The 27454-nt window shown below is 41.2% G+C and overlaps 2 protein-coding genes across 2 annotated transcripts; both read left to right on the top strand.

The window, feature by feature from the left end:
- Positions 1–144: 144 nt before the first annotated feature.
- rapgefl1 (Rap guanine nucleotide exchange factor (GEF)-like 1) lies at positions 145–18816 on the top strand. The gene is made up of 16 exons (XM_086089830.1): positions 145–606; positions 4004–4239; positions 9592–9670; positions 9824–10034; positions 10102–10199; positions 10636–10748; positions 11078–11245; positions 11325–11422; positions 12273–12395; positions 12471–12649; positions 13740–13830; positions 15505–15555; positions 15656–15743; positions 15817–15881; positions 15986–16040; positions 16133–18816. The coding sequence occupies exons 1-16, from the start codon at positions 383–385 to the stop codon at positions 16255–16257; spliced, it is 2004 nt and encodes a 667-aa protein (XP_085945956.1). The 5' UTR covers positions 145–382; the 3' UTR covers positions 16258–18816.
- Positions 18817–19601: 785 nt separating this feature from the next.
- LOC147181543 (nucleoside diphosphate kinase A-like) lies at positions 19602–21564 on the top strand. The gene is made up of 5 exons (XM_086089842.1): positions 19602–19712; positions 20330–20448; positions 20526–20627; positions 20706–20818; positions 21382–21564. The coding sequence occupies exons 2-5, from the start codon at positions 20332–20334 to the stop codon at positions 21497–21499; spliced, it is 450 nt and encodes a 149-aa protein (XP_085945968.1). The 5' UTR covers positions 19602–19712; positions 20330–20331; the 3' UTR covers positions 21500–21564.
- The last annotated feature ends 5890 nt before the right edge of the window (positions 21565–27454 follow it).

A 27454-nucleotide genomic window follows, 5' to 3' on the forward strand; every position in this document is an offset into this window, starting at 1 on the left:
CATTTGCCACCTTCAATATGGTGGACGCGTTTACGTATCTCAGGCCGATCAAGACGGGATTTGTATTTCACGTCAAACGCCAGTGACGCGTCGTGTTCAGGCTGCTACGTGACGTGACGTTTCTTCCGGCGCGCGCAACTGCAGCAGGCGGCGGGGGCGGGGCCAGCGCCGCGCGAACGTGCACTTGTCATCAGAGCGGAGCTGCTGGGGGGCTTTGGGGCGGGGGCGGAGGCTGAGGAAGGGAGGCTGCGGCATCCGACGGACGACAAGCGTCGAGTGAGCGAGAAACGCGCGCCTGTGATGTAGACGCGCTGCCTGCCTGCCCCCCGTCCCGTCCTGTCCCGTCCCGTCCTGTCCTTCTTATCCCCCGCCCGCCCCCACCATGCCGGCGGGGATGAAGCCGCTCGAGAAGTTCCTCAAGAAGCAGACGAGCGCGCTCACCCGAGTCGGAGGAGGACCGGGAGCCGGACCGGGAGGCGGCGGAGGAGGAGCGGACAAGGCCGGCGGGGGGAACGCGGCGTCTCGCCGGAGAGCCAGCCTGTCCCGCGTCGTCCCCTTCTTCAGGGAGCCCTCCCCGGAGGGGGGGCAGGCCCGCGAGGTGTTCAGGTAGGCGGCGGGGGCGTGCGCGTGCGTGCGTGCGTGCATGCGTGAACGCGCTGTTTGAAGGAGAAAGGAGGGAGGGGGCTGCGGGGGCCGCCGTCGTTACGCAACGCACGGACCATAACGACGTCACGAACATCATTCGGGTCAGGAAGCTGAAAACGATGACACCTCGTCTGATTGATCCAGATTGATACGTATTGATTTGATATTCAAGCACTGACAGTGCTATCACTGTAAGAAATGCATGCTGCATCACTGATTGTATTCAGGTTGATTGGTAAATTCTTGTCACATGATAGTAAAAATGCCCGTCGGCCCCTTGAAAGCTGCAATATGAACTTAACGCTATTAGGAATATTATAGTGCACGTTTATTAAATTAATGCCTGCACGTAATGATACAGTATCAAAAAAGTCATTTGACTGGACTTCATTTGAACATGTGCATCGTTTGCACATGATTAAGAGGTCATTTGACGCCATTTTTGAGGAGGCAACTTTTTTTTTTAAAGGATGTCAGGCAACAGTGTAGTAGTGACCCCAAACTAACAGCTGGATGTCAACAACAACAGTACAGTATTAACTCATGCTAAAATATCTATGAATATTAACAATTTAAATACATATTAATGTTTCAACTGGCAACTGCATGTGTAAAATGCATACCTGCTAGCCTAAGCCTATAATGGGCCACCCCGTGTACTGTTCAGGGGCGGAACTATCCCTGACCCGTCTCCGGCCATCCCATTGGCCACCCCCACGCCTAGGGCAAGATTTTGATGAATGTTGTGCAGATAATTAGCTCCACCTTACTGCTGTTTCCACATGGTCGCATTCCACTGAGGCACTAAACTGGCATGCTTTGTCAGCATACATTCAGATACACAGAATACGAAATAATCTCGCATAGCAATAAAAATATTGGATACTAGCATGGAGCGTTAATCAAAATTATTACATCCACACGTTCGCACGCAGTCAACATGGCAGAGAAGTCATTGTTTATCCACAGTCATGAAATGAAATGCCAACTCATAATACAAGCAGGAACAAATCTAGTAAAAAGCAATGTTTAGAATTGTGAAACATTAAGAGATTGTTGCATCATTGTGCTTCTTAGAAATGATTTAAAAGGATGAGTCAGATGCCACATCTCGTCTGATATCACGAATATACAGGGCCAGTCCTGATTCTGGCTACAATGAGATCAAAGTGACAAATGCAAAGCAACGGCAAAGAAAAAGACATTGTCGAGTACATTAAGATCAGCAAAACGATTTCTTCCTGCCTGTGTTATGAGCGTGTTGGGCAAGCTTCTGTATACGTGTGCATTTGATTTCATAACTGCGGATGGTATGATAAACAATGACTTCTCAGCCTTGTGTGATGCGAGGCGAACCTCATGATCTCTGAGTTTGGAGGTTACACGCACGCAAGCACGCTCCCGACCTTAGTGAATTGTTGTGTCACCCTTGCAACCCCACTGAAGTAGTTCTGGCTCTGACCCTGATACTGTTCTGAATTTTATGCTTGACTTACGAGCAAGATTCCCACTAATTTTCCATGCGTCTGAGCATTCACATGAATTCCCAGAGCATTCCTTGGACCGCCGGTGAGCAACGTCAGACATTAGAGATAGACCAATATGGAGTTTTTTTCACGGCCGATACTGATGCCGATTATTAGTAGTCAAGGAGGCCGATATTTGGAGTCGTTATTTACTTTCACTAAACAGAAAAATAGTGGTGTCAAAATAAAAAAAATTAAAATAAATTAAAGCTATTAAAAATAATGACAGTATTGTATGTGTTTATTGTAGTGTTTCTCAACCCTGGTCGTCGGGGCCCACTATCCAGCCTGTTTTCCATGTCTCCCTATTCCATCGCAGCTGATTCCAATGACCGCTCATCAGTAAGCTCTGGAAAATCCCGATAACGATCCTCATCTGCGTTGGAATCGGGAGACATGGAAAACAGGCTGGAGAGTGGGCCCCGACGACCAGGGTTAAGAAACACTGCTTTATTGAACTTTTCCGATTTGCAAAATGTTAAAGCTTTTTTTTTAATCTTAGAAAATAGATATATATTTTTTAAATTCTAACAAAAAGTTTAGATAGTTCTCAGGTTCATCAGCATGCCTTAAAAAGTCCAAACAAGTAAATATCTCCTATCTACATAAATAATGTTTTCCAAAATGTCAAAAGATCTGAAATGTTACATTTTCTTGGTTGTAATATAAAACAAAAACAGAAGGTGGATATAGTTCCCAGGTTCAACAGCATCTCTCAAAAATAACCGAACATTTAAAGGGATACTTGACTCATTGAGCCATTTTCAGCAATAAAAAGTTAAATATTTGCTCCAGAATTCATTTGATAACTTCATTATTTTTCATGTACAATTAATAGCTTTAAAAAAAAAATTCCACTTGCTGTTGCCTGAAGATGACATCACGCGTGCTGAGGAAATAGGTAACAACCAATCACGGCTCACCTGTTTTCTGGGTTTGGTCAGCAAACTGAGCCATGATTGGTCGTTACCTGTTTCCTCAGCACAGGTGATGTCATCTTCAGTCGACAGTAAGTGGCAAAATGAGTTTTTAAAGGTATTAACTGCTGATGAAAAATAATGAAGTTTTCACATAAATTATTGATCCATTAGCAGCCATCATATTTATTTAAAAGGCCGATACCGATATTGGTCAAAAAGCTCAATATCAATATCAATACAGCCCGGCCGATAATCAATCAATCCCTATCACGGTACACACGGTGGCCAAACCTGTATCACACCTGTCCAAAACCTGAGGTCATAACAGGTTTGTAGGTATCTTAAAAAAAATCTAACCGCCTCTATATCAAGATGGAGGATATTATTGGATAGAGATTTGTACCACTAGTAACGTGAGTCCATGTTTGTAAATATTAGTTCAGGTCAGGATTAAGGATTTTATGTCATGAATTGACCAGAAATCTATATAAGTAAATGAGAATTTTGTTTTTAAATAAATCATGGCTTCAATATTTGCTATTTTATAATACAATATTATTAAGAGTGAAAATTAGTGAATTAAATGTTAAATGTTGAATTATGTTATTATTAATTACTGTAAAAGTATTGAGGTGCTTCACTTGTTAGATAATATCCTCAAAAAAGATTTTTACCTAGCTCAGTAAATATGACAACACCAGATCAGGCCTCCGCCCCTTAAAGGCACGCATCCAATACTCAAATTCTATTTCTTGAATAAAAATTTTCTTGACTAAAAACTTGTACCAATTTTTGTAGTAGTCAAATGAGCGCAACACATTCAATTGGTAAGTCATGGTTGCACTGAATGTTGATGACCTTGATACAGCGTAATTGCTGTGATGAGCTGACCTTTGACCGTTGCCCCTGCAGCCCCGACAGCGAAGAAGCGCCCCCCTGGCCGCCGGCCGGCGCCTCACTCAACGGTTCGTCCGGCGGGGACGCGCGCAGCCCGTCCTTATCCGGCGATGAGCAAAGTTCTGAAGCCAGCCCGGCGGCGGAGAGCGCGGGCGGCGGCGGCGGTGCCACCATTCACGCTGACACGCCCCAAAACCTGATGCTCGCCGTATTGGACAGCGTGGCGGGAAAGCGCTTTGTCAACTGCACAGGTGACACACACGTTTGTTAGACAGTAATGACTTTGAATTCTATTCCTATCAGATTTCCTCCTACAACACACATTTAAATTTATGGAAAGACAATGAATAAATCATGATAATTATAATGAACATGAAAAAAAAATTGCCCTATGTGATCGAAAAAGCTCTTGCTGTAAAGAAATCCTATAATGTCCCTTTGAGGAAACAGTAAACTGCTATCACAAATTTTCCTATTTAGGAATTTTGGAGGGGCAACCGAGCCTACATTACTTGCTGAAAAACTCTATTTCAAAATCTGTAATTGACCCCACCCCCTTTTGCGGATTTTTGGCTATATTGCTGGATTTTGCGCTGATTCGTTTTCCAAACTGACTCATGGAGCAAAAAGTGCCAGCCAGGAGGAAAATGCGCTGACAAAAAGTTAAAAGGGAAGTCAATCCCCCCTTTTTTTTGACAATAATATGTTCTATGTAGCCCCACTTGTCTAAATACGGTATTCTGGTTAATATTGCGTTAGTGGAGTACGAGTTAAGCAGCGAAATCCAGCAGTTTTTATCAATATCAGAAGGCGGCCATTTTGCCACTTGCTGTCAAGTGAAAATGACATCACAATTGCTCAGGTCTTAGGTAACAACCAATCACAGTGCAACTTCAGAAAACAGGTGAGCTGTGATTGGTCATTGCCTGAGCTGAACAACATTGATGTCATCTTCAGTCGACAGCAAGTGGCAAAATGGCCGCCCCCTGAGATGGATAAATGGCTGGATTTTGCTTCATAACTCATATTCCACAAATGTAATATTCATCAAAATGCTATGTTTAGACTAGTGAGGTCACATTTAAGATATTATTGTCAAGAAATGTTTAAGGTTGATTTCCACTTTAAGGATAATTGAAAAGAGAAGCAAAAGTGCAACGTTTGTACCGTGAAGCGCAAGCAGCTTCCACAAGTGCACATCTGCGCTCATGTAAATATCGTTAGCTAATGTTAACTAGCCTACCAGCGCTACCTGGAACCAAAAGTAATCTCTGCACAGGTGGTCAACGACACAGCTGTCGGTGCACGACCAATCGCTTTATTGAACAAACTCTTCTATTTCTTGTGGATTTTGATGCCTGCTACTACGAAAGGTGCAACGTGACCAACAGACATGGAAAAGGGAAAACATGGAATGTCTCAAAGCAAAGTTTTTGCCGGCAAGTGCTTCAGTAATTTTGCTTGTTAGCAAGAAGAAAGCGTGCATAAAAAAGGGCAAACTATCAATCAGCTCTAATTCTTGTTTTTTGAAACTTTTGTTGTACCGGGTATCAAAAATGAACTGTATGTTTTCAAGTTAAAATGCTTAGACCGGCTGCTATCCTGAGCCAACACGATAGCTTCTCAACCCCGCTCCTTGAGTAACCCTATCCAGCCTGTTTTCTATGTCTCCCTCAGCCAGCACAGGTGAGGATCGTTATCAGGCTTCATGCAGAGCTTGCTGATTCGCTGATCTGAGAGACGTGGAAAACAGGCCGGATAGGGGTACTCGAGGAGCGTGGTTGAGAACCACTGCTCCAGTTCACTGCCCCCCATGTCACTCACCCAGTTTTTAAAGACACACACACAGTCAAAGTCACAGATACAACGGTATGGAATGTGAGGATGGCAACTCCAAGTGGAAGAAAATATATATACATCTCACATGCATATTTTGTATTGGTATTAAGCATAAAGACCCCATCTGCCACCCCAACCAAATATTGAAAATTGGCAAATAATTGATGCTCATTATGGCTTCCAAGAAAAAAATGCAAATAAGCAGAGGACCAGGAAAAAATCAATCGGGGGCAGTTGTACAAAAAACAGTGGATAGGTTGACACAAAAAAGAAATCCACAGATAGGTGAATCCAGGGCCGCCGCTCCCATAACGCAGATGATACACCATTTCCCATGAGGGCCCCCCACTTTGCATGCCCTGAGAATTGCAGGGTTCACTGTCTGTTAAAGTGAGTTGAACCGCTTCATTTACTTTGCAGGCAATCGGAGCATATTTCTAATGGCGGATTTGGGGTGTTAGGGCACAGTCGCGAACCCCATCCACAACAAAATATAGTCGAAGACTACAGAATATTATTGAAAACAATTATTGATGACATATTTATTACTTCTCAGAGGAATTAATATGATAATAAAGAGAATAACTACTCATACTGGTAACCCAAAAACTTGTTGAGACGTGTGCACGTGCGCTTACATAATCACTGCTGCCATTATGATACGGAACAGTGTGTTCTTACGTGTTTGTACAGGAATGTTGCGCGCACGCACACACACGGTGCAAGATGGTGGATGTGTGGGAGTAAGCGTGTGTGGTTGGTTTTCATCCTGCTGATGTCTGAGTGCATGCCTAAAATGTGTATGCAAACACGCCTCGTGCAATCATGATAATTAATTCATAATTAAATATCTCACATTCAAATAATCGTCACACGTGATGTGATGAAGCATCATTTCTACAACATCACTTTCATATTGCATGCACGCACGCACACACACACGGAGGGTGGTCATGTCACTTCCTCTGCATCCTCTTACCGTCTCCATGGTAACCGTCTGCAGAGAGGCGGGATCTGGCACAACACGCCCACTGCAGCATGTTAGGCTCTCACATATGCATACACACATACACCCCCCCCCACACACACACACACACAGGGTTGTTTTACTATCTTTGTGGGGCCATCTCATTGTCATGATATATTTCCTAGCCCCTCCCCCTAACCCCAATCTTTAAAAATGATTGCCTACCCCTATTCCTTACCCTAACCTCAACCATAACCTGATTCAAACCTAAACTCTAAAACCAAGTCTTGACCCTCAAAAAGAGGTCTAAACTTGTGGGGCCCAGCAAAATGGCCCCACATGGACAGGTGGGCCCCACAACTCTGTGAAATCCCAGAATGTTGGCTCCACTATGTAACAAAAACAACATCACGCACACTCAAAGCGACACTTTTTGTTGGTTTTCTTACATATTTTGGATTCATTTTTGTTTTAAATTGTTGTGTGTGCGTGCATGGATGCATGTTTCTTCCCAAGTGCCATTCATGTGATTCATCAGATTTATTACAAATCATGTGGGTTATGTCGATATCTGCTAATTAATGAAGCCTAATTTGTTGCTCTAATCGTTGCTGTAACACCAGAAGAAAAAGTTCAGTATCCCGTTGTGATAAATTTCATGTTTTAATGCAAGTTTCACATTAAAAGGTGATAAATGACCAGTTACAACGTTAAAATTCATTAAATTAAAACATGAGATTTATGATGTTATAATATGAAATTTATCCTGAACTACTTTTCAAAAATATTTGAACTCATTTGTATCATGTGGAAAGGATGCACATATTGAAATGACATCATTTCAAATGAGGTTTTTTCCCCCCCTCAGGTCGTTGACTTGTAAAGTAAGAGATGATGCAAACATTGTTGTTAGATAGCAAAATGAGAAATGAGGTGAATGAAGAAATTGTGACTTGTTTGCGCTTGATATACGCGCTCAGTGGTCATTGCTTGAAGTCATTGGATAAATGCTGGGCTTTTTCCCGCCCATCGGACGTGCAGCGTCTCTTGGGGTTTATGGACAGGGGGCCGGCCCAGACATTCGACTACTGCGTGATGATTGGATGATCTGTCTGAGGCGTGTGTAAAGAATGAGCTTTGCATGACAAGCAGGCGCCACTGCAAGCGCTGTATGATGAAAGTGAACTCAAAGCAGTTTGGCAAACGTTGAACAATCGGTCAAAAAAAAGAAGCTTCAAGCTGTTTATGGACACTCCAAGTTGAACTTTACTCAAAAAGTAAAGCAGACAGCTCAAGCAACGCTGACATGCCTTATTAACTCATTCACTGCCATTGACGTCTATAGACGTCAAAAATTCATTTGAACTATTTCTATTAGTTTCAGATTTTTTTCCCCACTTTTGTTTACAAGAGTATGAAAACCTATATATTTTTGTATTGTACATTTAGAACAGATATAAAATTCATGATTAATCTTCAGTTAACTAGTGAAGTCATGTGATTAATTACAATAAAAAAATAAAATAATCGCCTGATGCCCATAAAATAAAATAAAAGAATAGTAAAAATTAGGTGCGTCAGACAATTGAATGTTTTAATTGTAATTAATCGCATGACTTCAATAGTTAACTCACGATTACTCACACATTTTATATCTGTTCTAAATGTACAATAATTTTTTTTATAGGTTTTCATACTCTTGTTAACAAAAGTGGAAAAAAATGGGAAGCTAATAGAAATAGTTCAAATGAATTTTTGACGTCTATAGCCGTCAATGGCAGTGAATGAGTTAATATCTCATCTTAGTTAAACGCTAACAATGCAAAATGCCATTGACATGCTAGCAGATAGCATCGACATTTGCTGTTTGAGAAGAAATGCCTATTTGAACACAAAACAATACTCATGGGTAGGGTAGGGCGAGTAGCGATACCATGTATTGATATCGGGCCGATACCCAGCCTTATTTGAAGGTTTTGGTACTCATGATAGCGGCTGATAACAATATTGGTTGCCCTCTTGTGGCTATGCTATGATCTGGAAATAAAGGCACACATGTCTGACTCATGCCACAGGATTATTAGTATTATTTATTTATTGAAATTCATTTTATTGTATGTTCTATACAAAATATGTATTTTATGAACAAATGGGAAAAAATGATTGCCACACTAATTTCATGCATTTTTAAGGATAAATGCTACATGGGTCAGTTTTTTTAAATGATGTGATTTTTTTTTATTTTATGTATCAAATGTACTAGTGGTATCGGTACTTGGCATCGGTATCAACTCGAGCTGAGTCTTCATACTGGTATTAATCTGAAAAAAGTGGTATCGAACATCCCTACTCATAGGCATATATTCTTTATCCTCTGCATGGGACGACTAATATTACAGCCTCTTCTAGTAGTAGAAGTAGCACTACGCTTCGTTTGTGTCTGCATGACGGTATGATGCGCTCCTGTTGGCCAAGGTGGGCAGAGCAGATGGAGCAGCTCAATAAATTGGATTGCAGCATTAAATCATAAGCACAAACTATTACATTTGTTGGATTCAAATTAAGTTGTGCAGTATAGAGCGCCACTTATTATTAAACTTTTTATGTGTGGGGTTGCTGGAACGGATTAATGGCATTAGCATTAGCAAGTGTTTTGACTTACAAGCATGCTCATTGAGCAAATCCAACTTGTAACGCAAGGCGCTGCTGTATTGATTAACTTCAATTGGCTTCAGGCTCCTACATTTGTATTGTTTTGTGTTTTTTCTGAAGCTAATGGTTTTGTTTGTGCGTGTAGAGACGTTGCTGGATGACTTCATGTTGACTCATCCCATCTTCCTGACGGCCGACACCTTCCAGCAAGTTCTACTGCAGCAGTATCCTCCTTGTGCACGCGCACGTCTACACACACACACACACACACATACACACACGCGAGGCGCCGACCAACCCAACACGGAATGCGACACGTCTGATCGCTCACCAAGGAATTTTGTTTTGCCTTTCTGCTTCCTTGACTTCACACTCAGGTTCTGTCTGCGTACGGGGGAGGGACCAGGTGAGGTGGGGGAGGGGCCGGAGGTGGAGGAGCCAGGGGAGGGCTGTCGGGGCCAGCAGTACGGGGAAGCGGAGCCGGCGCCGGACGGCATCCGCAGGAAGCGGGCCGTGCTCAGCGTGGCCTTTCGCTACCTGGACATGTACCGCGAACTCCTGCAGGAGGAGGGAGACAAATTCCCCAAGGTGAGCACACAACTACACACCTTGACTAACAACCACTGATTGTGCGCACGCGCTCGTGTGTGTGCAGGAGTTGTACGTGTGTGCTCTTCAGGAGCTGAGTCGACATCCTGACCTGGTCGATGATGTCGTCAAACTGGAACGCTGGACCCAAATCTTACACTGCCCGTACGCAACATATACACTCCACATGCACACACAGATGATATATGGAGGACCAAAACTGCTCAAATTAAAAATAAATGAATAAAGAAATGAATAAAAATTGAAAATAAAAACAGATGTTTAATTCTATCTATATATTTATTTTTGTATTTATTTTTACATTTATTTTTATTTAAATTTTTTGAATCTCGTTTTTTATTTTTGTATTTATTTTTATTATTTATTTAATTATGGATATATATATATATATATATATATATATATATATATATATATATATATATATATATATATATATATATATATATATATATATATATATATAACATTTATTTTTTGTATTTAATTTTTGAGTCATGTATTATTTTTTTATTTGGGCAGTTTCTGTGCTTCATGGCGATGAGGTGTGTAACGCGTGTGTGTTGGTGTGTGTGGTCAGTTGCAGCGAGGAGAAGGAGAGTCGCAGGAAGCAGGTGCGACCGCTCTTCCGCCATTTCCGGCGAATCGACGCCTGCCTGCAGCCCAGGGAGGCGTTCAGGGGCTCTGACGAGAGTACGGCATTCCCGCGCTTGTCAGTGGGGGGGGGGGGGGGGGGCATTGGCTGTCTGGGCTGTCAGTTGAACCTAGACAACCTTAGTTCGACCAACTAGCACGTCTGCACAATTATACAAACCATCAAGATGAGAACAGCAAATTTGCATCATCACAACAACATGCACACGTGATTCTCAAGATTAGACTGACGAAAAAGAAAAAAGAAAATCAAACATCTATACATTATATGAACTGAAAGCCCTTTGCTGTCCCTGCCTGCCCACCACTGACGCTCCTAATGCAGTATGCTCACGCACACGCAAAACTAACAGCCCGTCTGTGCGCAGTTTTCTGCAGGGTTTACACTCCCGACCACTCGTACGTGACCATCCGCAGCCGGCTATCGTGCCGCGTGGGCGACATCCTGGCGTTGGTGCGAGAGAAGCTGCAGTACAGTGACGAGCGGCCGCTCCTTCCCGGCAAACTCATCCTGGTCGCCGTCACGTCAGCCGGAGGTCGGTCGGTCGGTGTCGCGGTAATGTTATGTGCTGGCGAAACGTTGCCGCGGTAACGCACGTGCTCTCGTATGCGCAGAGAAGGCGGTGTTCCGGCCAAGCGACGAAGCCGTCTTCACCACGCTGGGGGTCAACACGCATTTGTTCACCTGCCAACCCTCTGAGCTCGAGTCCCTGGTCAGTATTTGAAACCTGCAAAATGTAATTATGAGGGGTGTGAAAATTAGTGCGTTCAATGAATTTAAAGTTCCTTTAACACCACACATTTTTTTTAACTTGCGATTAATGACCGCTTACTTGGAAAGCCTGTCCTGGGGAAATTCCAGTCACAACGCAGCAGACACGGCCATGCCAAAATTTTGCAGTATTAAACTTAATAATAATGCATATATTTGTAGAGATTGGGGTCAAGTTGTATTTTACAATTTTAAAAATGTGCAGAATTTCACAAGTTACTTCATATTAAAGGTCAGATAGCTCTATTTTTTCTTTTTCTGGAGAGCTCAGTATTGTTCATTCGGTAATTTTGTCATCATCATTGCTCTCTTTTATTATAATTTTAAATTTTTTAATTTAAAATTTTTAATTTTTAATTTTTTAATTTTTTAATTTTTTAATTTTAATTTTAATTTTAATTTTAATTTTAATTTTAATTTTAATTTTAATTTTAATTTTAATTAAAATTTGTGATTAATTGTGAGTTAACAATTAAAGTCATGCGATTAATTACAATTTAAAATGAATAATTGTGCATTCATACGGTGTCAGTTGAGGCTACTTGCAGATGTGCTAATTATGTGTTTTTATTTTCAGGCTATATTCAATTAGCTAACAATGTTTACTTGACGATGACAAAATCTACACTGAACCCTCAATACAAGAATTTCGATATAGCAAGACTTTATAACTTGAAACCAGTAATTGTCTGAGGCCTACTTGCAGCTGTTTACGGTTTGCTGTAACATCTGCTGTCGCCCCCTTGAGGACACATCAAGGAAGCTCTTTTTTTCCCCCCCTGTTCTGTCAGCTCCCTCTTCCCGAGGAGATCCACTGGACTCCCGGAGACAGCAAACTTCACGACATGTCGGCCGAGGAAGTGGCTAACCAGCTGGTGGCCTTCGACTGGGAGCTCTTCAGCTGCGTGCACGAGGTCGGCCCAAGCGAGGTCACGACCCCTTTGGGGTCTTTAAGCGTCGGCCTTAACTTGTGGCCCCCCTCCCCGCAGGTGGAGTTTGTGTGTTACGTGTTCCACGGCGAGCAGTCGCGCTGGCGCCCCCTCAACCTGGAGCTGGTACTGCAGCGCTGCAGCGAGGTTCAGCACTGGGTCGCCACGGAGACGCTGCAGTGTCACTCTCTGCCTAAACGCATTCAGCTGCTCAGAAAGTTCATCAAGATCGCTGCGCTGTGAGACCAAAAAAACAACATCTATCTGTCTGTCTTTCTGTCTGTCGCTCTCCATCCTCCTGCATCTCGTGCATCTGTCCGTCCGGCCATCATCCATCTGTCTGTCTGTGTTCATCTCCATCACGCTTATTGGACATCTTTTGTGCAGTCACATCATTCCCTAGCTCAGGGGTCAGCAGCCAAAAGAGACATTTTAGGCCAAATAGCAAAAAAATAAATAAATAGATGTGTGGAGCTGCAAAACCTTTGAACATTGTGATGAGTGAAACTGTGTGTCAGTGCTAGTGTAATGTATTTAGGGCCCAAGAGCTGATTAAAAATTCACCATAACAGAAAATATGCAGCATCCAATACTTTTGAAATTCATTTTCTTCCACCCTTTGTTTTCCGTTTTTGGAGTATTTTTCGGGGGTTATTTTTTTTCCCAGACTTGGTTTTTCATACATGTTTAGACTTTTCTGCCTTTCTGTAAAAATTTACAGCAATTATATAGACATATGGCAATTATCTGCCTCTCTACTTCTTTGTTTGGAAATTTAATGTCAATTTTTTTGAAATATTTTTCTGCCTTTTTTGCTATCAATTTTCTGACATTTTTTGCAATTTTGTGGACGTTTTATGGTAATTTTCGGGATTTATAGTTACTTTTTGAATATATAATTTTCTGCCTTTTTAAACAAATACATTTTAACTTTTTTTGTGCAATTTTGTGTACATGATATGGTAATTTTCTGCTTTTCCTATTTGAACATTTTATGGTCACTTTTTGGACATTTTTAGGTATTAAAAAAAAACTTTTTCATCTACTTGCAAATTTGGACACTGACATTTTAAAAATATTTCAATATTATTATTTTTTAATCTAAATGATTAATTCTTTTAAATAATATTTTATCTTTAAAAAAAAAGAAAAATATGTAAAAAAAAATATATATATATACTTTTTTTTTTTTTTGCGATCCTCAGGGAGCCACAGGAGAGGGACTTAAGAGTCCCATGTGGTTTCAGAGCCGCAGGTTGCAGACCCCTGCACTAGCTAGTAGCTACTGAATACGTACATTTATACTGTAAGTGTGTGTGTGCGTTTCAGCTGCAAACAACAGCAGGATCTTCTGTCTTTCCTGGCCGTGCTCCTGGGCTTAGACAACCCGGCTCTCAGCAGACTGAGACTCACCTGGGAGGTAACGCACGCACCTTACACGCAACACGTGTGCAGCTGCAAGGAAAAGTCTGTCTACTGTTATGTGCTGGATTTCTGCATGAATTGCTCATAAAATGCGATCGTATGTCACAAACTAGTTAACATTTTTTACATACAGCACAAATGGCGTTTTGGTGTTTTTATTGGACATGCCAAGAAAACATTCACAAGGCAGGGTGGGAAACGTACGTCAATCCCGTCTGCCAATGACTTTTCCGACAGCTGATTGGTCTCAGGAGGCGGCTAAGCTTGAGTTCAATCAATATAATGAGATTGGAGGTGTTGGTTAAAGCCGAAAAACAAAGCGGACGTACTTTTAAGTTTGTCCCTCTCGGGAACCTGTGAACGCACAAAAAAAGCTTTTAGAAAGTCAAGAATTGTTTATTTGCAAGAAACTTTGGGATACAAGTTGAATTCATTAACCACACTCGTATCTCCATTCATCTTTCCCCATTAAAATGAATGAAAATGGAATCAATTCATTCCAAAACCAAAGTTAAACAAAAACAGGCACAGCCCACCACCATCAAAACCTCCTTCCAACCGGGAGCTAACAGAGACTCTTACAGCATTTTAGCTAATTGTGCATAAAATTTAACTAATTTTAGGATTTACAAACTAAGTACGAAATAAAAGACAAATAATCTTAAAACAATATTAATAATCTTAGAAATTCTGCTCTTGCATAGTATATCATTTTCATACAAGATCAATAAGACTTTATGGCCTGATATAAGAGTTTAAATCTAGATTAGATAGCTGATTTTTGCAGTGTGAGGGACATCATGGTCCGGGGTCGCTTTGCTAAATCAAGACCTAGGCGCGATGCTATTACTGACTGACAAATTGTTTTCCAAATGATTAATAACCGAGACATTTTGCAATGGGTGACAACCACCCAAAGGACACGTCAACAACCAAATCCACCTTCTGAAGTGGCCCCATCAGAGCCCTGAGCTCAACCCCATTGAGATGACATCACAACATTAATGATGATTGGCTTATTTTTGAATGTCTTGAAACAAACTTATAACACAATACTGTATATTGAGAGAGAGAGCGCAAGGGCAAAAGATAAGGCAAAAATATTGTCCAGATTAACAGTGAGTGTACCGATCACTTGTGTTTACTATAAAGAAATCCCGTTTTTTTCAATAATCATACTCAAAAATGTCCTTTATAAAATGAACGAATGAACGAAGAAACCCCCCCGAAATGAATTGTCTTACGTCAGCCAGGAAGAGTTTTGATTTTAACTTTAATTTTTAAATGAAAACTGTCGATTATATAAAGAAGAAAAACAATTGGTCATTTGTTATATTGTCATATTTTTATTGTTTAATAAAACATTTGCTTCGGGTACCTGGGATGAACGTGCAAAAAAAAAATTGCACCTCAAATTAAGTTATTGTTTCACAAATTGCTCTGCAAGGAAAACAATTTATTTTGGGCCTTGAATCGTCCAAGTCAAATTTAGTATCAAACAAAAAAGTGTGTTGCCTTCTAGTGGCCAACTATGGAATTACACGCAAAATAAACGGGAGGCAGAACATGTTATGAACTGTACAAAATAAATAAATGAGGCTCACTGCACAGTGAACATTTTCGGGTGTTGAGTGAAGAAATAAATTAACAAACGTGTTTTGTGTGACAGGGTCTTCCAGGAAAATTCCGGAAACAGTTTCAACAGTTTGAAAGCATCACTGTAAGTTTTTTTTTTTTTTATGATAAAAGAAAAACCCATGTGTTTATTGAAAAATCCCATTTTTGCTATTTTGAAATGTGGATGTTTTTGTCGACATCAGGATCCTTCCAGAAACCACAAGTCGTACAGAGACCTGATCACCGGTCTCACGCCGCCGCTCATCCCCTTCACACCTCTGCTGCTCAAAGGCACGCGCGCACACATGCATGCACACATCAACACACATCAATTCTAAGCAACTTTTTTTTTTTTTTGTGGCAGATTTGACTTTTCTTCACGAGAGTTGTAAAACTTTTCACGGCCAACTCGTCAACTTTGACAAAATGGTATGCACCGGCCCTCGAGGACCAGGATTCAGGAGGCCTGGGCTACAGTATGCAAATAAAGTTTTCATTGATTGATTGATTGATTGATTGATGCCTTTGCACAGCACAAAGTGGCTGAAATGGTGCGAAGCATCCGCAGATACCGCAGTGGACAATTGGGTAACGTGCCAGCACACACACGCACACACCCACACACACGTGCACAGTACACGCACACAAAAAGCTAACGATGTGCTTGTTCCTTCTGGTAGTCATGGATACGGAGACGTCGCCATCCCATTTGCAGACGAAAGCATATGTGAGGCAGCTGCACGTCATCGACAACCAGAACCTGCTCTTCGACTTGTCCTGCAAACTGGAGCCCAGAGACGCGTAGACGCCATTCCCCATCAAACTCCACCAAAAAAAAATAAAAAAACACGTGAGGAGGACACGTGAGTGGGGACGTGCCAAGAAGACACGTTAAAAGACGATGACGGGCCCACATCCTCATCTTCTTTCTCTTCAGCCAATCAGGACAAGCTTGGCTGCCATCATGTTTCTTTCCTGTCCAACGTTTGCATTTTGGCCCCGCCCACAAACAGCTAATGACAGTCCTCACTTCATTACCTTAGTTCCTTCCTCACTTCTTTTATATACTTCCAGCAAATCTTTAATTGCTTTCCTTACTTCCCTTCTTCCTTTCCTTTCATCCTTACTTCCTTTTTTCACTTGTTTCCTTTCTTCAGTTCCTTTCCTCCATCTTCACCTCTTTTCCCCGCTTCCTTTTGTTCACTTCCTTCCTCACTTTTCTCCATTTCCTGTTTTTCTTACTCCCTTTCCATCACTTCCTTTCTCCTCACATCTTTACTTCATTTTCTTTCCTTTTCTTTCTTCCTTTCACATCCGAATCTCACGTCATCCTTTCCTAAATCCCTTTCTTCACTTCCTAATCTCACTTCTACTTTTTCGCTTTCTTTATTTTCCTTACCTCCTCTCCACTTGAATTCCTCCCTTCTTCAACTCCTTTCCTCGTTTCCTTCCTTGGCTTCCGTGTGACGTGACCGGACGCCTCCACCCAGGAAAAACGTTTCGACTATTTTCCGGCGAAGCACTTTGATGACCCTCAGGGCTGCGAGGTTTTGTTTACTTCTTCTTCTATTGTCGTGTGATGACTTCATCCTTATTATGATTAATATTGCTCTCATGATCATAATTATTATTATTATTATTATTATTACGATTGTTGTTGTTGGTGTTGTTTTTCAGTTGTTGTGCACAACAATCTTTTTGACAAACTGTTTGATCTACTGACAAAGCATAGCAATCTGTTTTCAGATCCAAAGTCCCAAATTGAGGTTGAAGCTGGACTTTTACTTTGAAGGACTAGAAGGCTCGAAGGTTACGACTTCTGGGAATAGGCGAGTCGTCCTCGGATGCTTTTATTAGCAACGTGACAAGATTTCCCCAAAATGACGGGTTCCAGAGAAATTGAGCTTTTGCGTGTGTGGGGGATGGGGCGGGCAGGTCTTTGGGGCCACATTCATCTCAATGTGATCTTAAATGGGCCCCACAGACCGGCTAACAGTATTTGTCAACTAATAAGCTAGAAATGACTTGTGTTTTCATATTTATTTAGTGTTATCTTGTTGAAAATCGTATGAGCAATCTAAAAATGCTTCAGAAATATTCAAACAATATCAGAGTTTTCATTTACACGAAGATCAAAGTGGATCCGATCCATACATTGGATGGATTTGTATAAAAAACACTTACGATCTAGAAATCATTTTAAATTTGCATAAATGTCCACATCCATCTGGAAATGTTGACAAGCTCAATTGATTTATCACATCGTACAAACTCAAGTAGTAACTGTACTCGACAATTTAGTATTTAAAGTTCAGTATCACGTTATCGCCTAAATTTCACCTTTTAATTTGAAAAATGATCCCGATGAAATGTGATTGACATTATGATGTGATAAATTGCACCTTTTAACACAGTCACTTTTTACATGGTAAGTTATCACGTTAGTGCGATACATTTAAATTGTAACTGAACTGGTACGTTTTATGTTTTAATGTCATAAATGATACATTAGAACGGGATTCCGTTCAACTTTTCCCGTTATAACGTTAAACTTATGTCAAAACGTGAAATGGATCACATTAAAACATTCAATTGATCTTGTTGTAGCATGACCTTTTTTCTGGTACGGCAGCAATAGTTTTTCGTATAATGTAATAATTGCTCACCATATCTCCTGGTTTGTCTGGCTACTCGGAGAAGGCCCTTCTCCAATTGGCAGGCAGGTTTCAGTTCTAAATATCCACCAATAAGCTTGAGCAGGCTGAAATTCCAAGGGCTTTTCCGAGTGGAAGAGTCATAAGTACGGTGATGTTTCAACAGCCCTTGCCCTGAAGTCGTGGTGAGAAGAGCAGTAGAATGACTCGCGCACGTCAATTCAACAATCGGAATTGTAATTGATGTGGAATATTGTTGAGGCGTTTGAAGTGCTCATTCCATATTTCTAAGAAAATTCCACGAAGACGGCGACTTGTCACGTTGCTATTTTTATCACTCAGGCGGGGACGTTTGTGTAAATAGCCGCAGTGTAAATAAACAAAATCAACGCAAAATCTATTTTACGTAAAAACGTCCAGCTTGTTTTTGTCGTTGACCTTGTGTCGATTCGACACAGCAGGGAGCTAGCTAGCCACATTAACATAGAGGTCGGCCATGTTGTTTCAAGACAATAGCGGGCTACCTAACAAGCTAGTCCACTAACAAAGGACGTCGGAACATCTCGGAAGAATTTGAGGGAAGTTGACGCTTGACTTTGAAAGTGGGATATTTTTCAAACTGGATTCTTTGTAATGTGATTTTTCTGCACTTTAAAATCTTGTCATGTTCATTCCTGCAGCTGCAAAAATAAAAGCTGACGTGACGCCCACGGCGTCGTACGAGTGTTCTTTACGTCTACATCAGGGGTTTCCAAACTTTTTCATTTGAGGGCCACAAGGATGCAAGGGCCACATATGTTATGACGAGGAATTGTGTTTAGTCCCAATTTTTTTTTACAAATAATTTATTTGTGCTTTTGCATATCTAGAGGAATGCTATAATATATAAACCAATTTATCTGTAAGAGTGGCACCATTTTTTTCGACAACCTCCTTCCTTACTTTGACATCTCCAAACATTTTTTTATTATTATTATTTCAACTGTGTCAAATGCCATTTTTAGCATATGTCGTGGGCCACTAAAAAAATTGATGGTGGGCCGCAAATGGCCCTGGGGCCGTAGTTTGGATACCACCGGTCTACATGGGCACAAATCTAAATACGCAAAAAAAAAAAAAATAGTTCACACACAAGTATATACCGTATCTGTGTATGTATATACATATGTGCACATTGCATTTGTCTTGAGTGAAAGAATACATTATTATGTTTAGGTGATAATGTATGTGGTGCATACAACGTTTGAAATGGGAAACTAAAAATAGACAAGTGAACTGTGTGCATCACATGTTTTTCCATTTAGAACTCATTAGGCTTGGAGCTTATTTTTTATTGGGGGCAAAGTCAGCAGTGTCACCCAATCCCACTAATTAAGCTTCGCTGGCTGTTCGCATGAAGACCAATCAAGTCAAGTCAGCGGTGTTTTGTTTCCTGTCATCGGGACTCTCGTCCAATCAGAACGCTTGGTCCACTGACCCCTCCCAACCTCGTGGACCCCCCCTCGGCCTTTAAAAGTTTTTGCCCGCTGCCGGTCGTCCTCGCTGAGCTCTCCAACGCCACCTCGACCCCCACCCAACTGCCGTCTGACTGCCAACCTTCTTCAAGGTAACGCCGCATTTTAACGCCTCTTTTTCATTTTTTTGTGTCTTGATACATGACCTTTGAGTTTTATGCCTTCTCCTTGCTAACAGCATCCTAAACTTTGTAATGTTTGTAATTGACCGGTGTCATTTGTTCTTCATATTGGTGTGAATAGTCGGGGCGGGGTTAAGTGTCTGATCATGCCAGCTGTCACTTCTCTCCCTCGTCACATGTTCCACAAGCAGCTGACGCTAAAGTTAGCATCAAGGAGGGCAAATCTTGTGCTGGTGTGATGTAATAATATGCAGCGTGGGGGATGTTCTGATATCATGTGTCAGTCTAAAATCTAGTAGTGTCTTTTGAAATTTGTTTTAACCAACTTTTTCAGTTATTACATTCGAGCTCATTGGCTGTCGAGGAATGGGTGGACAAGTATGCCAACACAACATTGGCATTTTTCCACAACACTCTTCACTTTCCATATCAAAACACCCATGTTGGTTAGATATGAGCCCCACTTGGGCTGCCCAGCTGCCACCAGATTAAAACCCTGAATGTCAGAACTTTGAGGCGGATTTGCTGAAAATTTGGAAAACATGATGATGATGATGACGACGACGTGTGCCTGCGGCCCAAAACAGATATGGAGCGAACATTCATCGCAGTGAAGCCGGACGGCGTCCAGCGAGGCCTGTGTGGCGAGATCATCAAGCGCTTCGAGCAGAGAGGCTTCAGACTGGTCGCCAGCAAGTTGATGCAGGTAAGCGGGGCTGCAAATGCATGAAATTCCGCCGCCCTTGAACATTTCATTATCATTGCAACATGTTTGTGTGGCAGGCATCCGAGGACCACATGAAGACTCACTACGCCGACTTGAAGGACACGCCCTTCTATGCTGGACTGTGCAAGTACATGGCGTCCGGCCCTGTCCTCGCCATGGTAACCTACAGAGTCGGCGTCACGTGAGCGGGTGCTCTGTCGTAAATGGCGCCAAAATAATGGCAGTGTCGTGCACAGGTGTGGGAGGGGCGGAGCATCGTCAAGTTGGCACGGATGATGCTTGGAGAAACCAACCCGGCCGAGTCCAAACCCGGAAGCATCCGAGGAGACTTGTGCATCGACATTGGCAGGTGAGTGCTTGGTGGCCATAAAGCACACCATTAGTGAGTAATATCCATACGAACACTGCTAATGATTCACCATCTATATCAGTGACTAGCATATGTGCTAATGACAATGCTATCGACTGGGTGATTAGTATCCATGCTATAAACGCTGCTAATGATTGGTCAGCTGGCGCAGTGACTAGCATCCTTGCTAATGACTCATTCGGATCAATGGGTAGCATCCATGCTAAGGACAATGCTGACTGACTTGCCATTCAGATGAGGCACCAGCATACATTTTTACCACACTAACGGCTCTTTATCCAGATTGGTGACTATTGACTAACGAGTGGTCATAGGGCTGGGTAACTAGCGTCTGTGCTAACGCGGCAAATGACTAGTTATCAGGTTTCGCATTTAGCATTCATGCTAACACTGCTAATGACTGTTTGTCCAGATCGGAGACTAACACCCCTAATGATGGGTCATCTGGCTGAGTGACTATATTCATGCTAACCATACTGCTAATGGGTTGACATCTGGCTCAGTGACTAGCATCCATGCTAATTTATTTTATTTCTGTCCAGGAATGTGATCCACGGCAGCGACACGGTGGAAAACGCCAAGCGTGAGATCGATTTGTGGTTCAAGGCTGTAGAAATGGTCAACTACACCCCCTGTGCGCAGGCCTGGCTCTACGAGTGAAACGCATGCACACCACACTCAATGGTGATGAAAAGCAGTCTTTAATAAAGCCTCATGTAATTGGACTACACTGACTTTTAATGTGTGTGCGCGAGCAAGTGAGAAAACACTGGACATAAATTAACTTAATCATTTTTTGCCAGCAACTTATCGCACACATTTGCAGTTTAACTTCTTTATTTTTTATTTTTGTTTTTTTAACCATTTTTCAAATGTAAAAAAAAGTCCCCCGTGGAAACTTTTAGCTTTCCTTACTCTTCTATGAAAGCAGACTTTTATTTATTTATTTTTTTCATGCAAAACGATATATGTAGGGAAACTGAACAACATTGTCTTTAAATCAAATGCTAGCCATGTAGTCACTGCCAAAACAAAAAGGGCGTCAGGACAGTGAAGACAACCAAAAGCGCAACACGTGAAGTTTTATTTGGGATTCATGTATTGTTATAAAACTGATTAAGTCAAAGTCATCATGATTGACAAAGTTACTTTTCAACTTGGAAAAATAGAGAAGTTTCATTGCGCTGAGTGGCCCACTTTGTTTCACAATGTATTAATGAAGCTAATTTCACCCTTAGCAGTGTTACCTCTACATTACTTTAGCAGCAAATCTTAGCTACCACTCCAGGAGGGAAGGGGAGTGCAGCACGATTACGCAGGGGCACGCCGGGTGAATAGAGAAGACTACCAGAAAGTATTAGTTTTGTGAACCAGTGGTCCATTTTCGCTAGTTTTAAATACCGTCGAGCGCCTAGTACAGTTTGCACGGTGAGGAACGAGAATAGTAATTGCTGCTCTGTTGACACGCACTTGACATGTTATTCATTACCACCCCTTTGAAACACTACTTAACACTGTATTTAAAAAAAATCTCACTATTCCCTCTGATAGTCATATTGTATTTGATCAGAAATCAAAATTACAATATAAAGTGCTCGCTTACAAGATACAGTTTTTTTTTTTTAAACAAGTATGAGAATATAAATAGTTGAAATGGACAAAACTACAAAAGAGGGACCAATATATATTTAACCAGTTGTCAGAAGCATTTCAGAGTTTAGACACCTCCCGCCGATGGTCTGGATCGCGCGGGTGTGGGGGTGCGAGTGTTGGAACGCGGCCATCAAACGAGCAGCTGTGTGGAAGTCGGAAATCCGTGGCATCTACCCCATTCTGAATGCACCAGATTGTGTCGGGGTCGCCTACCGATGGCGTCACACTACAGGATTGGCTGGAGATTATTAGTTTGCAGTTGTTCAATAAAGATATTTGGGAGAAAAAAATCCGGTGGACATCAAAACATTGGAAAGAAAAAATTAAAGATTTCATTAAAATAAAATGTATGTACTAAAATTGTCAAAACGTAAATAAACCTAAGAATATAAAAGCAGGATACTTGAAGATTTAGGAATACAATTATTTAGAATAAAAAAAAATAGATTGTAGCGCTGTCGATCTTGCCAATGACGTCAGTACAGCAGCAGCGTTGGTTTCTTTTTGAGCAGTTCACAAATCACAATACATCACAAAAATAGTTTGAATGATAATAGGACCACATTAGCAATTTAAACTGACAATATTTGTCATATCTCAGGCAATTTGTGTATTTATCATTTAATCAATTTTATTATTTATTCAATATATTTTGCTTTTGTATTCTTAGGTTTATTTACGTTTTTACAATTTCAGCCCGTACATTTTATTTAAACTACCTCTTTAATATTTTCTTTCCAATGTTTGTCGTCAATTGGATCATTTCTAGCCAATCCTGTAGCGTGACGTGCTCGTTAGGCGACCCCGATACGATCTGGCAGGCCGATCACATCTGGTACCGACACCGGTGCACACACTAGGTTCTCCGACTGGGGCCAGTGCATCTGCCAGTGCGTCGGGCAGTAGGAGATGGAAACGTTACTGGCAAGATGCGAAGGGTTGTGGCCTTATGCGGGGATAGAAATGTCATTCACCATTCGTGTACCGTGAATAATTCTCAAGTTGGATAAGTCATTAACTTTTTGGGGGGAAGTTTGCGGTTTAGTGGCGCTAGGTCTGGGGCTTTTCTTAAGGTGGAGGTTGTTTTTACGTTCGCACGATACCTGTTTAATGTGGTATTTTGTAAAGATGGGCTGTAATATCGCATTTCCCACTCGTGTACAAGTCCATTGTGGGTTGTGGGTTGGACACAAAGGTTACTCATCAATAAACAAAAGTTCTGTCATAACAAATCCAACAAGCAGTAGTTGACAAAACGTTGCTGCCCAAAATTGTGGAACAAGCGCACCTGTAGCAGTCAAGTGAACACGTTCACAAGGCTGCGCGCTCACGAGATCACGTGATGAACACAATCGATTGGCCACCGGGTGGCACCATTGCTCGCAATTCGGTTCAAGCAAAATATGGCCTCCAACACTCCTAGATGTACAGTACAGTTGACGTGTTATGCTTTCATTTCACTGTTGATGGTTCAGACAAGTCAAAGATAGATAAAAACAATTCATGAAGTATCGGGAATATATTACGTCAGCAGCACCCCACCTCTCTGACCATTCATTTTGATCATGCAGGAATATACGTCAACAGCCACCACATTCCAATTTCTTCCACCACTTTGACACCCTGTGCACACATACATATAGCCTACTGTACATGCACACATTTGAACAGGTTCTTGTACGCGCACGCAATACACAAGTAAATACACAAACATGCGCGCCAGGTTTGCCGGTTGAATTGCGGCAGTCATTTAAACACAATGATGCTCTTGCACTCGGCTAATTCTCATTGTTGCGACTTCACCGCAATACGCTAACCCACTCACACACAAACCGCAAACACGCGTATGTGTGGGTGTGTGTTTCCTAAAATGACTGAAGCAGGTTTGCGCGCACACAGCGTCGCCAGAACAACGGCACACCTTGATCACCGCACATTCCTCAAAACAAGTTTGATCCTGATTCAGGAGAGTGTGGGGCGGGGTCACCTAGCACGACTCGCCTGTCAATCACATGACCCACAAGTCCGTTCATACACGAACAATAAAATATTTATGGCTTTATGTTTTATAATAAGTCATGTTTGGGTTGCCAGAGGAAGAACAAAGATTCAAACACACAATCATTTTCTCACACACTCACACAAACCGCACAAGACAACATGTTGCAAGGCCCGTTATGTAAAAATACATAATATATATATAATATATATATACACACAAACACCCCCCACCCACACACACACACACATGTATATACATACATACATATATATATATATATATATATATATATTAGGGATGTTAGAAAAAATCGATTTGGCAATATATCGCGATATTACAGCGCGCAATTCTCGAATCGATTCAATATGCAGCTGAATCGATTTTTAAACCAATTTTTTTATGGGAATATTCAACAAAACTTAGGGTTATGATTCAGACATTAAGCATGGAAGAATGTGATATTAATGGAACATTAAGCCTTAATATTTTATTTCAGTGCTGTTCAAACATGAAACAGACTGCAACTTGTTTGTTAAATGCAGTGGCTCAGTTATAAGCCTGAATTTTCAGATAAATAAATACATTTTCATAGAAATCTTACAGTGGCCCTGCGATTGGCTGGCAACCAGTTCAGGGTGTACCCCGCCTACTGCCCGAAGCCAGCTGGGATAGGCTCCAGCAACCCCTGCGACCCTTGTGAGGACAAGCGGTACAGAAAATGGATGGATGGATGGATCTTACAGTGTACATGTACAAGTTTACTGATTAGTATTCTCTAAATTTGAGTTAAAAAAATCGCAATAATCAATTTATAGATTTGTATCGGGATTAATCGGTATCAAATCGAATCGTGATACGAATCGAATCGCCAGGTACTAGGCAATTCACACCCCTAATATATATATATATATATATATATATATACTTTAAATACTTCAAATAACATATATAAACACACACACATATATATATATATATATATATATGTGTGTGTGTGTTTATATATGTTATTTGAAGTATTTAAAGTTGATTTCTTAATGTTTATGTTAATTTTGTTTTTTTTCAAAAGGAACTGGTTGAGTGCAAGGGGGAGAGGCTGGAAGTGTCAATCAACATGACTCGTCAAGCAAAAAAGATTGATGATGTGTTTACGCTTGATTCTGAAACGGCACATCAAACGTGAAAACACATCAAAGTTCTTGTCTAGGTGGTGACCAAGAAAAGTCCAAAGAAAGTTACAACTTGAAAGTAAAAAAGGGAAGAAAAAAAATACTTAAGTAAAATAAGTTCCAAGTGAATCCACTTAAGTGTAATAGGAATGTCCCAAATGAGAAGAATAAAGATAAAGAGAATAACGTTTGAAAATGTACAATGTAAAAAAAAAAAAGTTAGATGAATGTACAGTTTCGCAGCCTCGCTATTTCGCTGATTTTATGGGTGCAATTTTGCATGCATTTTTTTTCTACAGTAATGTACCTATTTTATAAAAACAATTATAAATGTTTGAACATTGAGAATGTTTAAGCAAGAGAGAAACGTGAGAAAATGTAACTGCCTCGGTGAGAAAAGTGTGGTGAGGGGTTTTTAGAGCCTGAAAACATTTATAATAAATGTAAAACATAAAGCTAACTACTTCGCGGATTTCATTTATTGCAGGTTTTTTCTTTCTTTTTTTTACCTAACCCCTGCGGAAAACGACAGAACACTATACAAAAAAGGCCAGAGAAAAGGTGACTGACAGGTTACCTAGAAATTGTCACACCTACATGAAGAATTCATGTAGGTGTGTGCATGCATTTGTAAGTGTGAATATGCACATGAATGTGTACGTGTGTGTGCGTGGGTATGTGAGTGTTTATATGCGCAGGTATGTGCTGTACTGTACTGTGCGTGTGTGTATGTGTGTGTTTATGTACACAGTGCATGTATGTTCAGGTCCCGAAATAAATCTTGGGACATGGACACAATTGTCTTCTTTTTGGCTTCAAACACAACCACAATATATTTGACATGAAAGAAACAAGATCTGAGTCTGTTTCCATCCAAATAAGGTGCACCAATGACAACAGTTTGAACACGGGTCTCCCATTTTTGAAGGGAGCGAAAGAGTGGGACAAATGGCTGCCCAGCTGTTTAATGGCCAGGTGTGTGTTCTTCCTTCATGATCCCATTTACAAGGGAGGAGTTAAAAGGTCTTGAGTTCATTTCAAATGTGTCATTTTGCATTTGGAAATTGTCAATATGAGATCCAAAGAGTGAAGCAAGCCATCGTTAGGCTGAAGCATAAAACAAGTCAAGCAAACAAGCTGCAGACTGTTTGTCTGGACAATCTAGCAAAACTCTAGCCAATCTTGTAGCAAAATGATTAGGTTGACCAAATCAACGCTTTGGAACGCACCTACCAGTGAGCTTGCTCAGCAACACCAAAAGATCCGGAAGAGCACGGACGACGACGGAAAAATTCTCCATGGTAAAGAAAAAAGCCCTTCACAACAGCTGGCTAGATTAAAAAGGGTTTTCAAGTGGTGGCCAAATACAACAAGAAAAGCAAAAGTGAATACAGAGGGTTCACCACAAGATGAGAACATGGCGAGCCCCTTCAAAACAGGAAGGCCAGATTAGAGCTTGCCAAATATTATGGAACAACACCCTATGGACACATCGAAAGGAAGAGGAAAGGAACTGCTCATGATCCCATGTGTGCCATGGACACGAATTTGGGCTGAAATTTGGATTTCTTGATGATGTAACTGGATGATGTGATTGAAATGTCCTTAAAAATCAATCTGAAAGCCTGCAGTTAAAGCACATCTTGAAAGCAGATCCAGAACAATACAATTGTGCTTATTATCCTGCATGTGCCGGGCATGAAGGGGCATGTTTAAGTGAGACATGCTTCAAATTCCAGTGGTGGTCTAAAGCACCTTAGGGTGGGCAGACCCTCTCTCACTCAGAGCAGG

This window comes from Leptonotus elevatus, chromosome 1 (genome assembly GCF_054856555.1).
Source record: "Leptonotus elevatus isolate MCC_2025b chromosome 1, RoL_Lele_1.0, whole genome shotgun sequence".
Lineage (NCBI taxonomy): Eukaryota > Metazoa > Chordata > Actinopteri > Syngnathiformes > Syngnathidae > Leptonotus > Leptonotus elevatus.

Bases quoted from the DNA above. Each gene is read 5' to 3' on its own strand.
- rapgefl1 (XM_086089830.1), top strand. From the start codon at position 383: ATGCCGGCGGGGATGAAGCCGCTCGAGAAGTTCCTCAAGAAGCAGACG. The intron at 13,831-15,504 runs GTAACGCACGCA...TTTGTGTGACAG, and splicing joins GACTGAGACTCACCTGGGAG to GGTCTTCCAGGAAAATTCCG. The intron at 15,882-15,985 runs GTATGCACCGGC...GCCTTTGCACAG, and splicing joins TCGTCAACTTTGACAAAATG to CACAAAGTGGCTGAAATGGT.
- LOC147181543 (XM_086089842.1), top strand. From the start codon at position 20,332: ATGGAGCGAACATTCATCGCAGTGAAGCCGGACGGCGTCCAGCGAGGC. The intron at 20,449-20,525 runs GTAAGCGGGGCT...TTTGTGTGGCAG, and splicing joins TCGCCAGCAAGTTGATGCAG to GCATCCGAGGACCACATGAA. The intron at 20,628-20,705 runs GTAACCTACAGA...TGTCGTGCACAG, and splicing joins CCGGCCCTGTCCTCGCCATG to GTGTGGGAGGGGCGGAGCAT.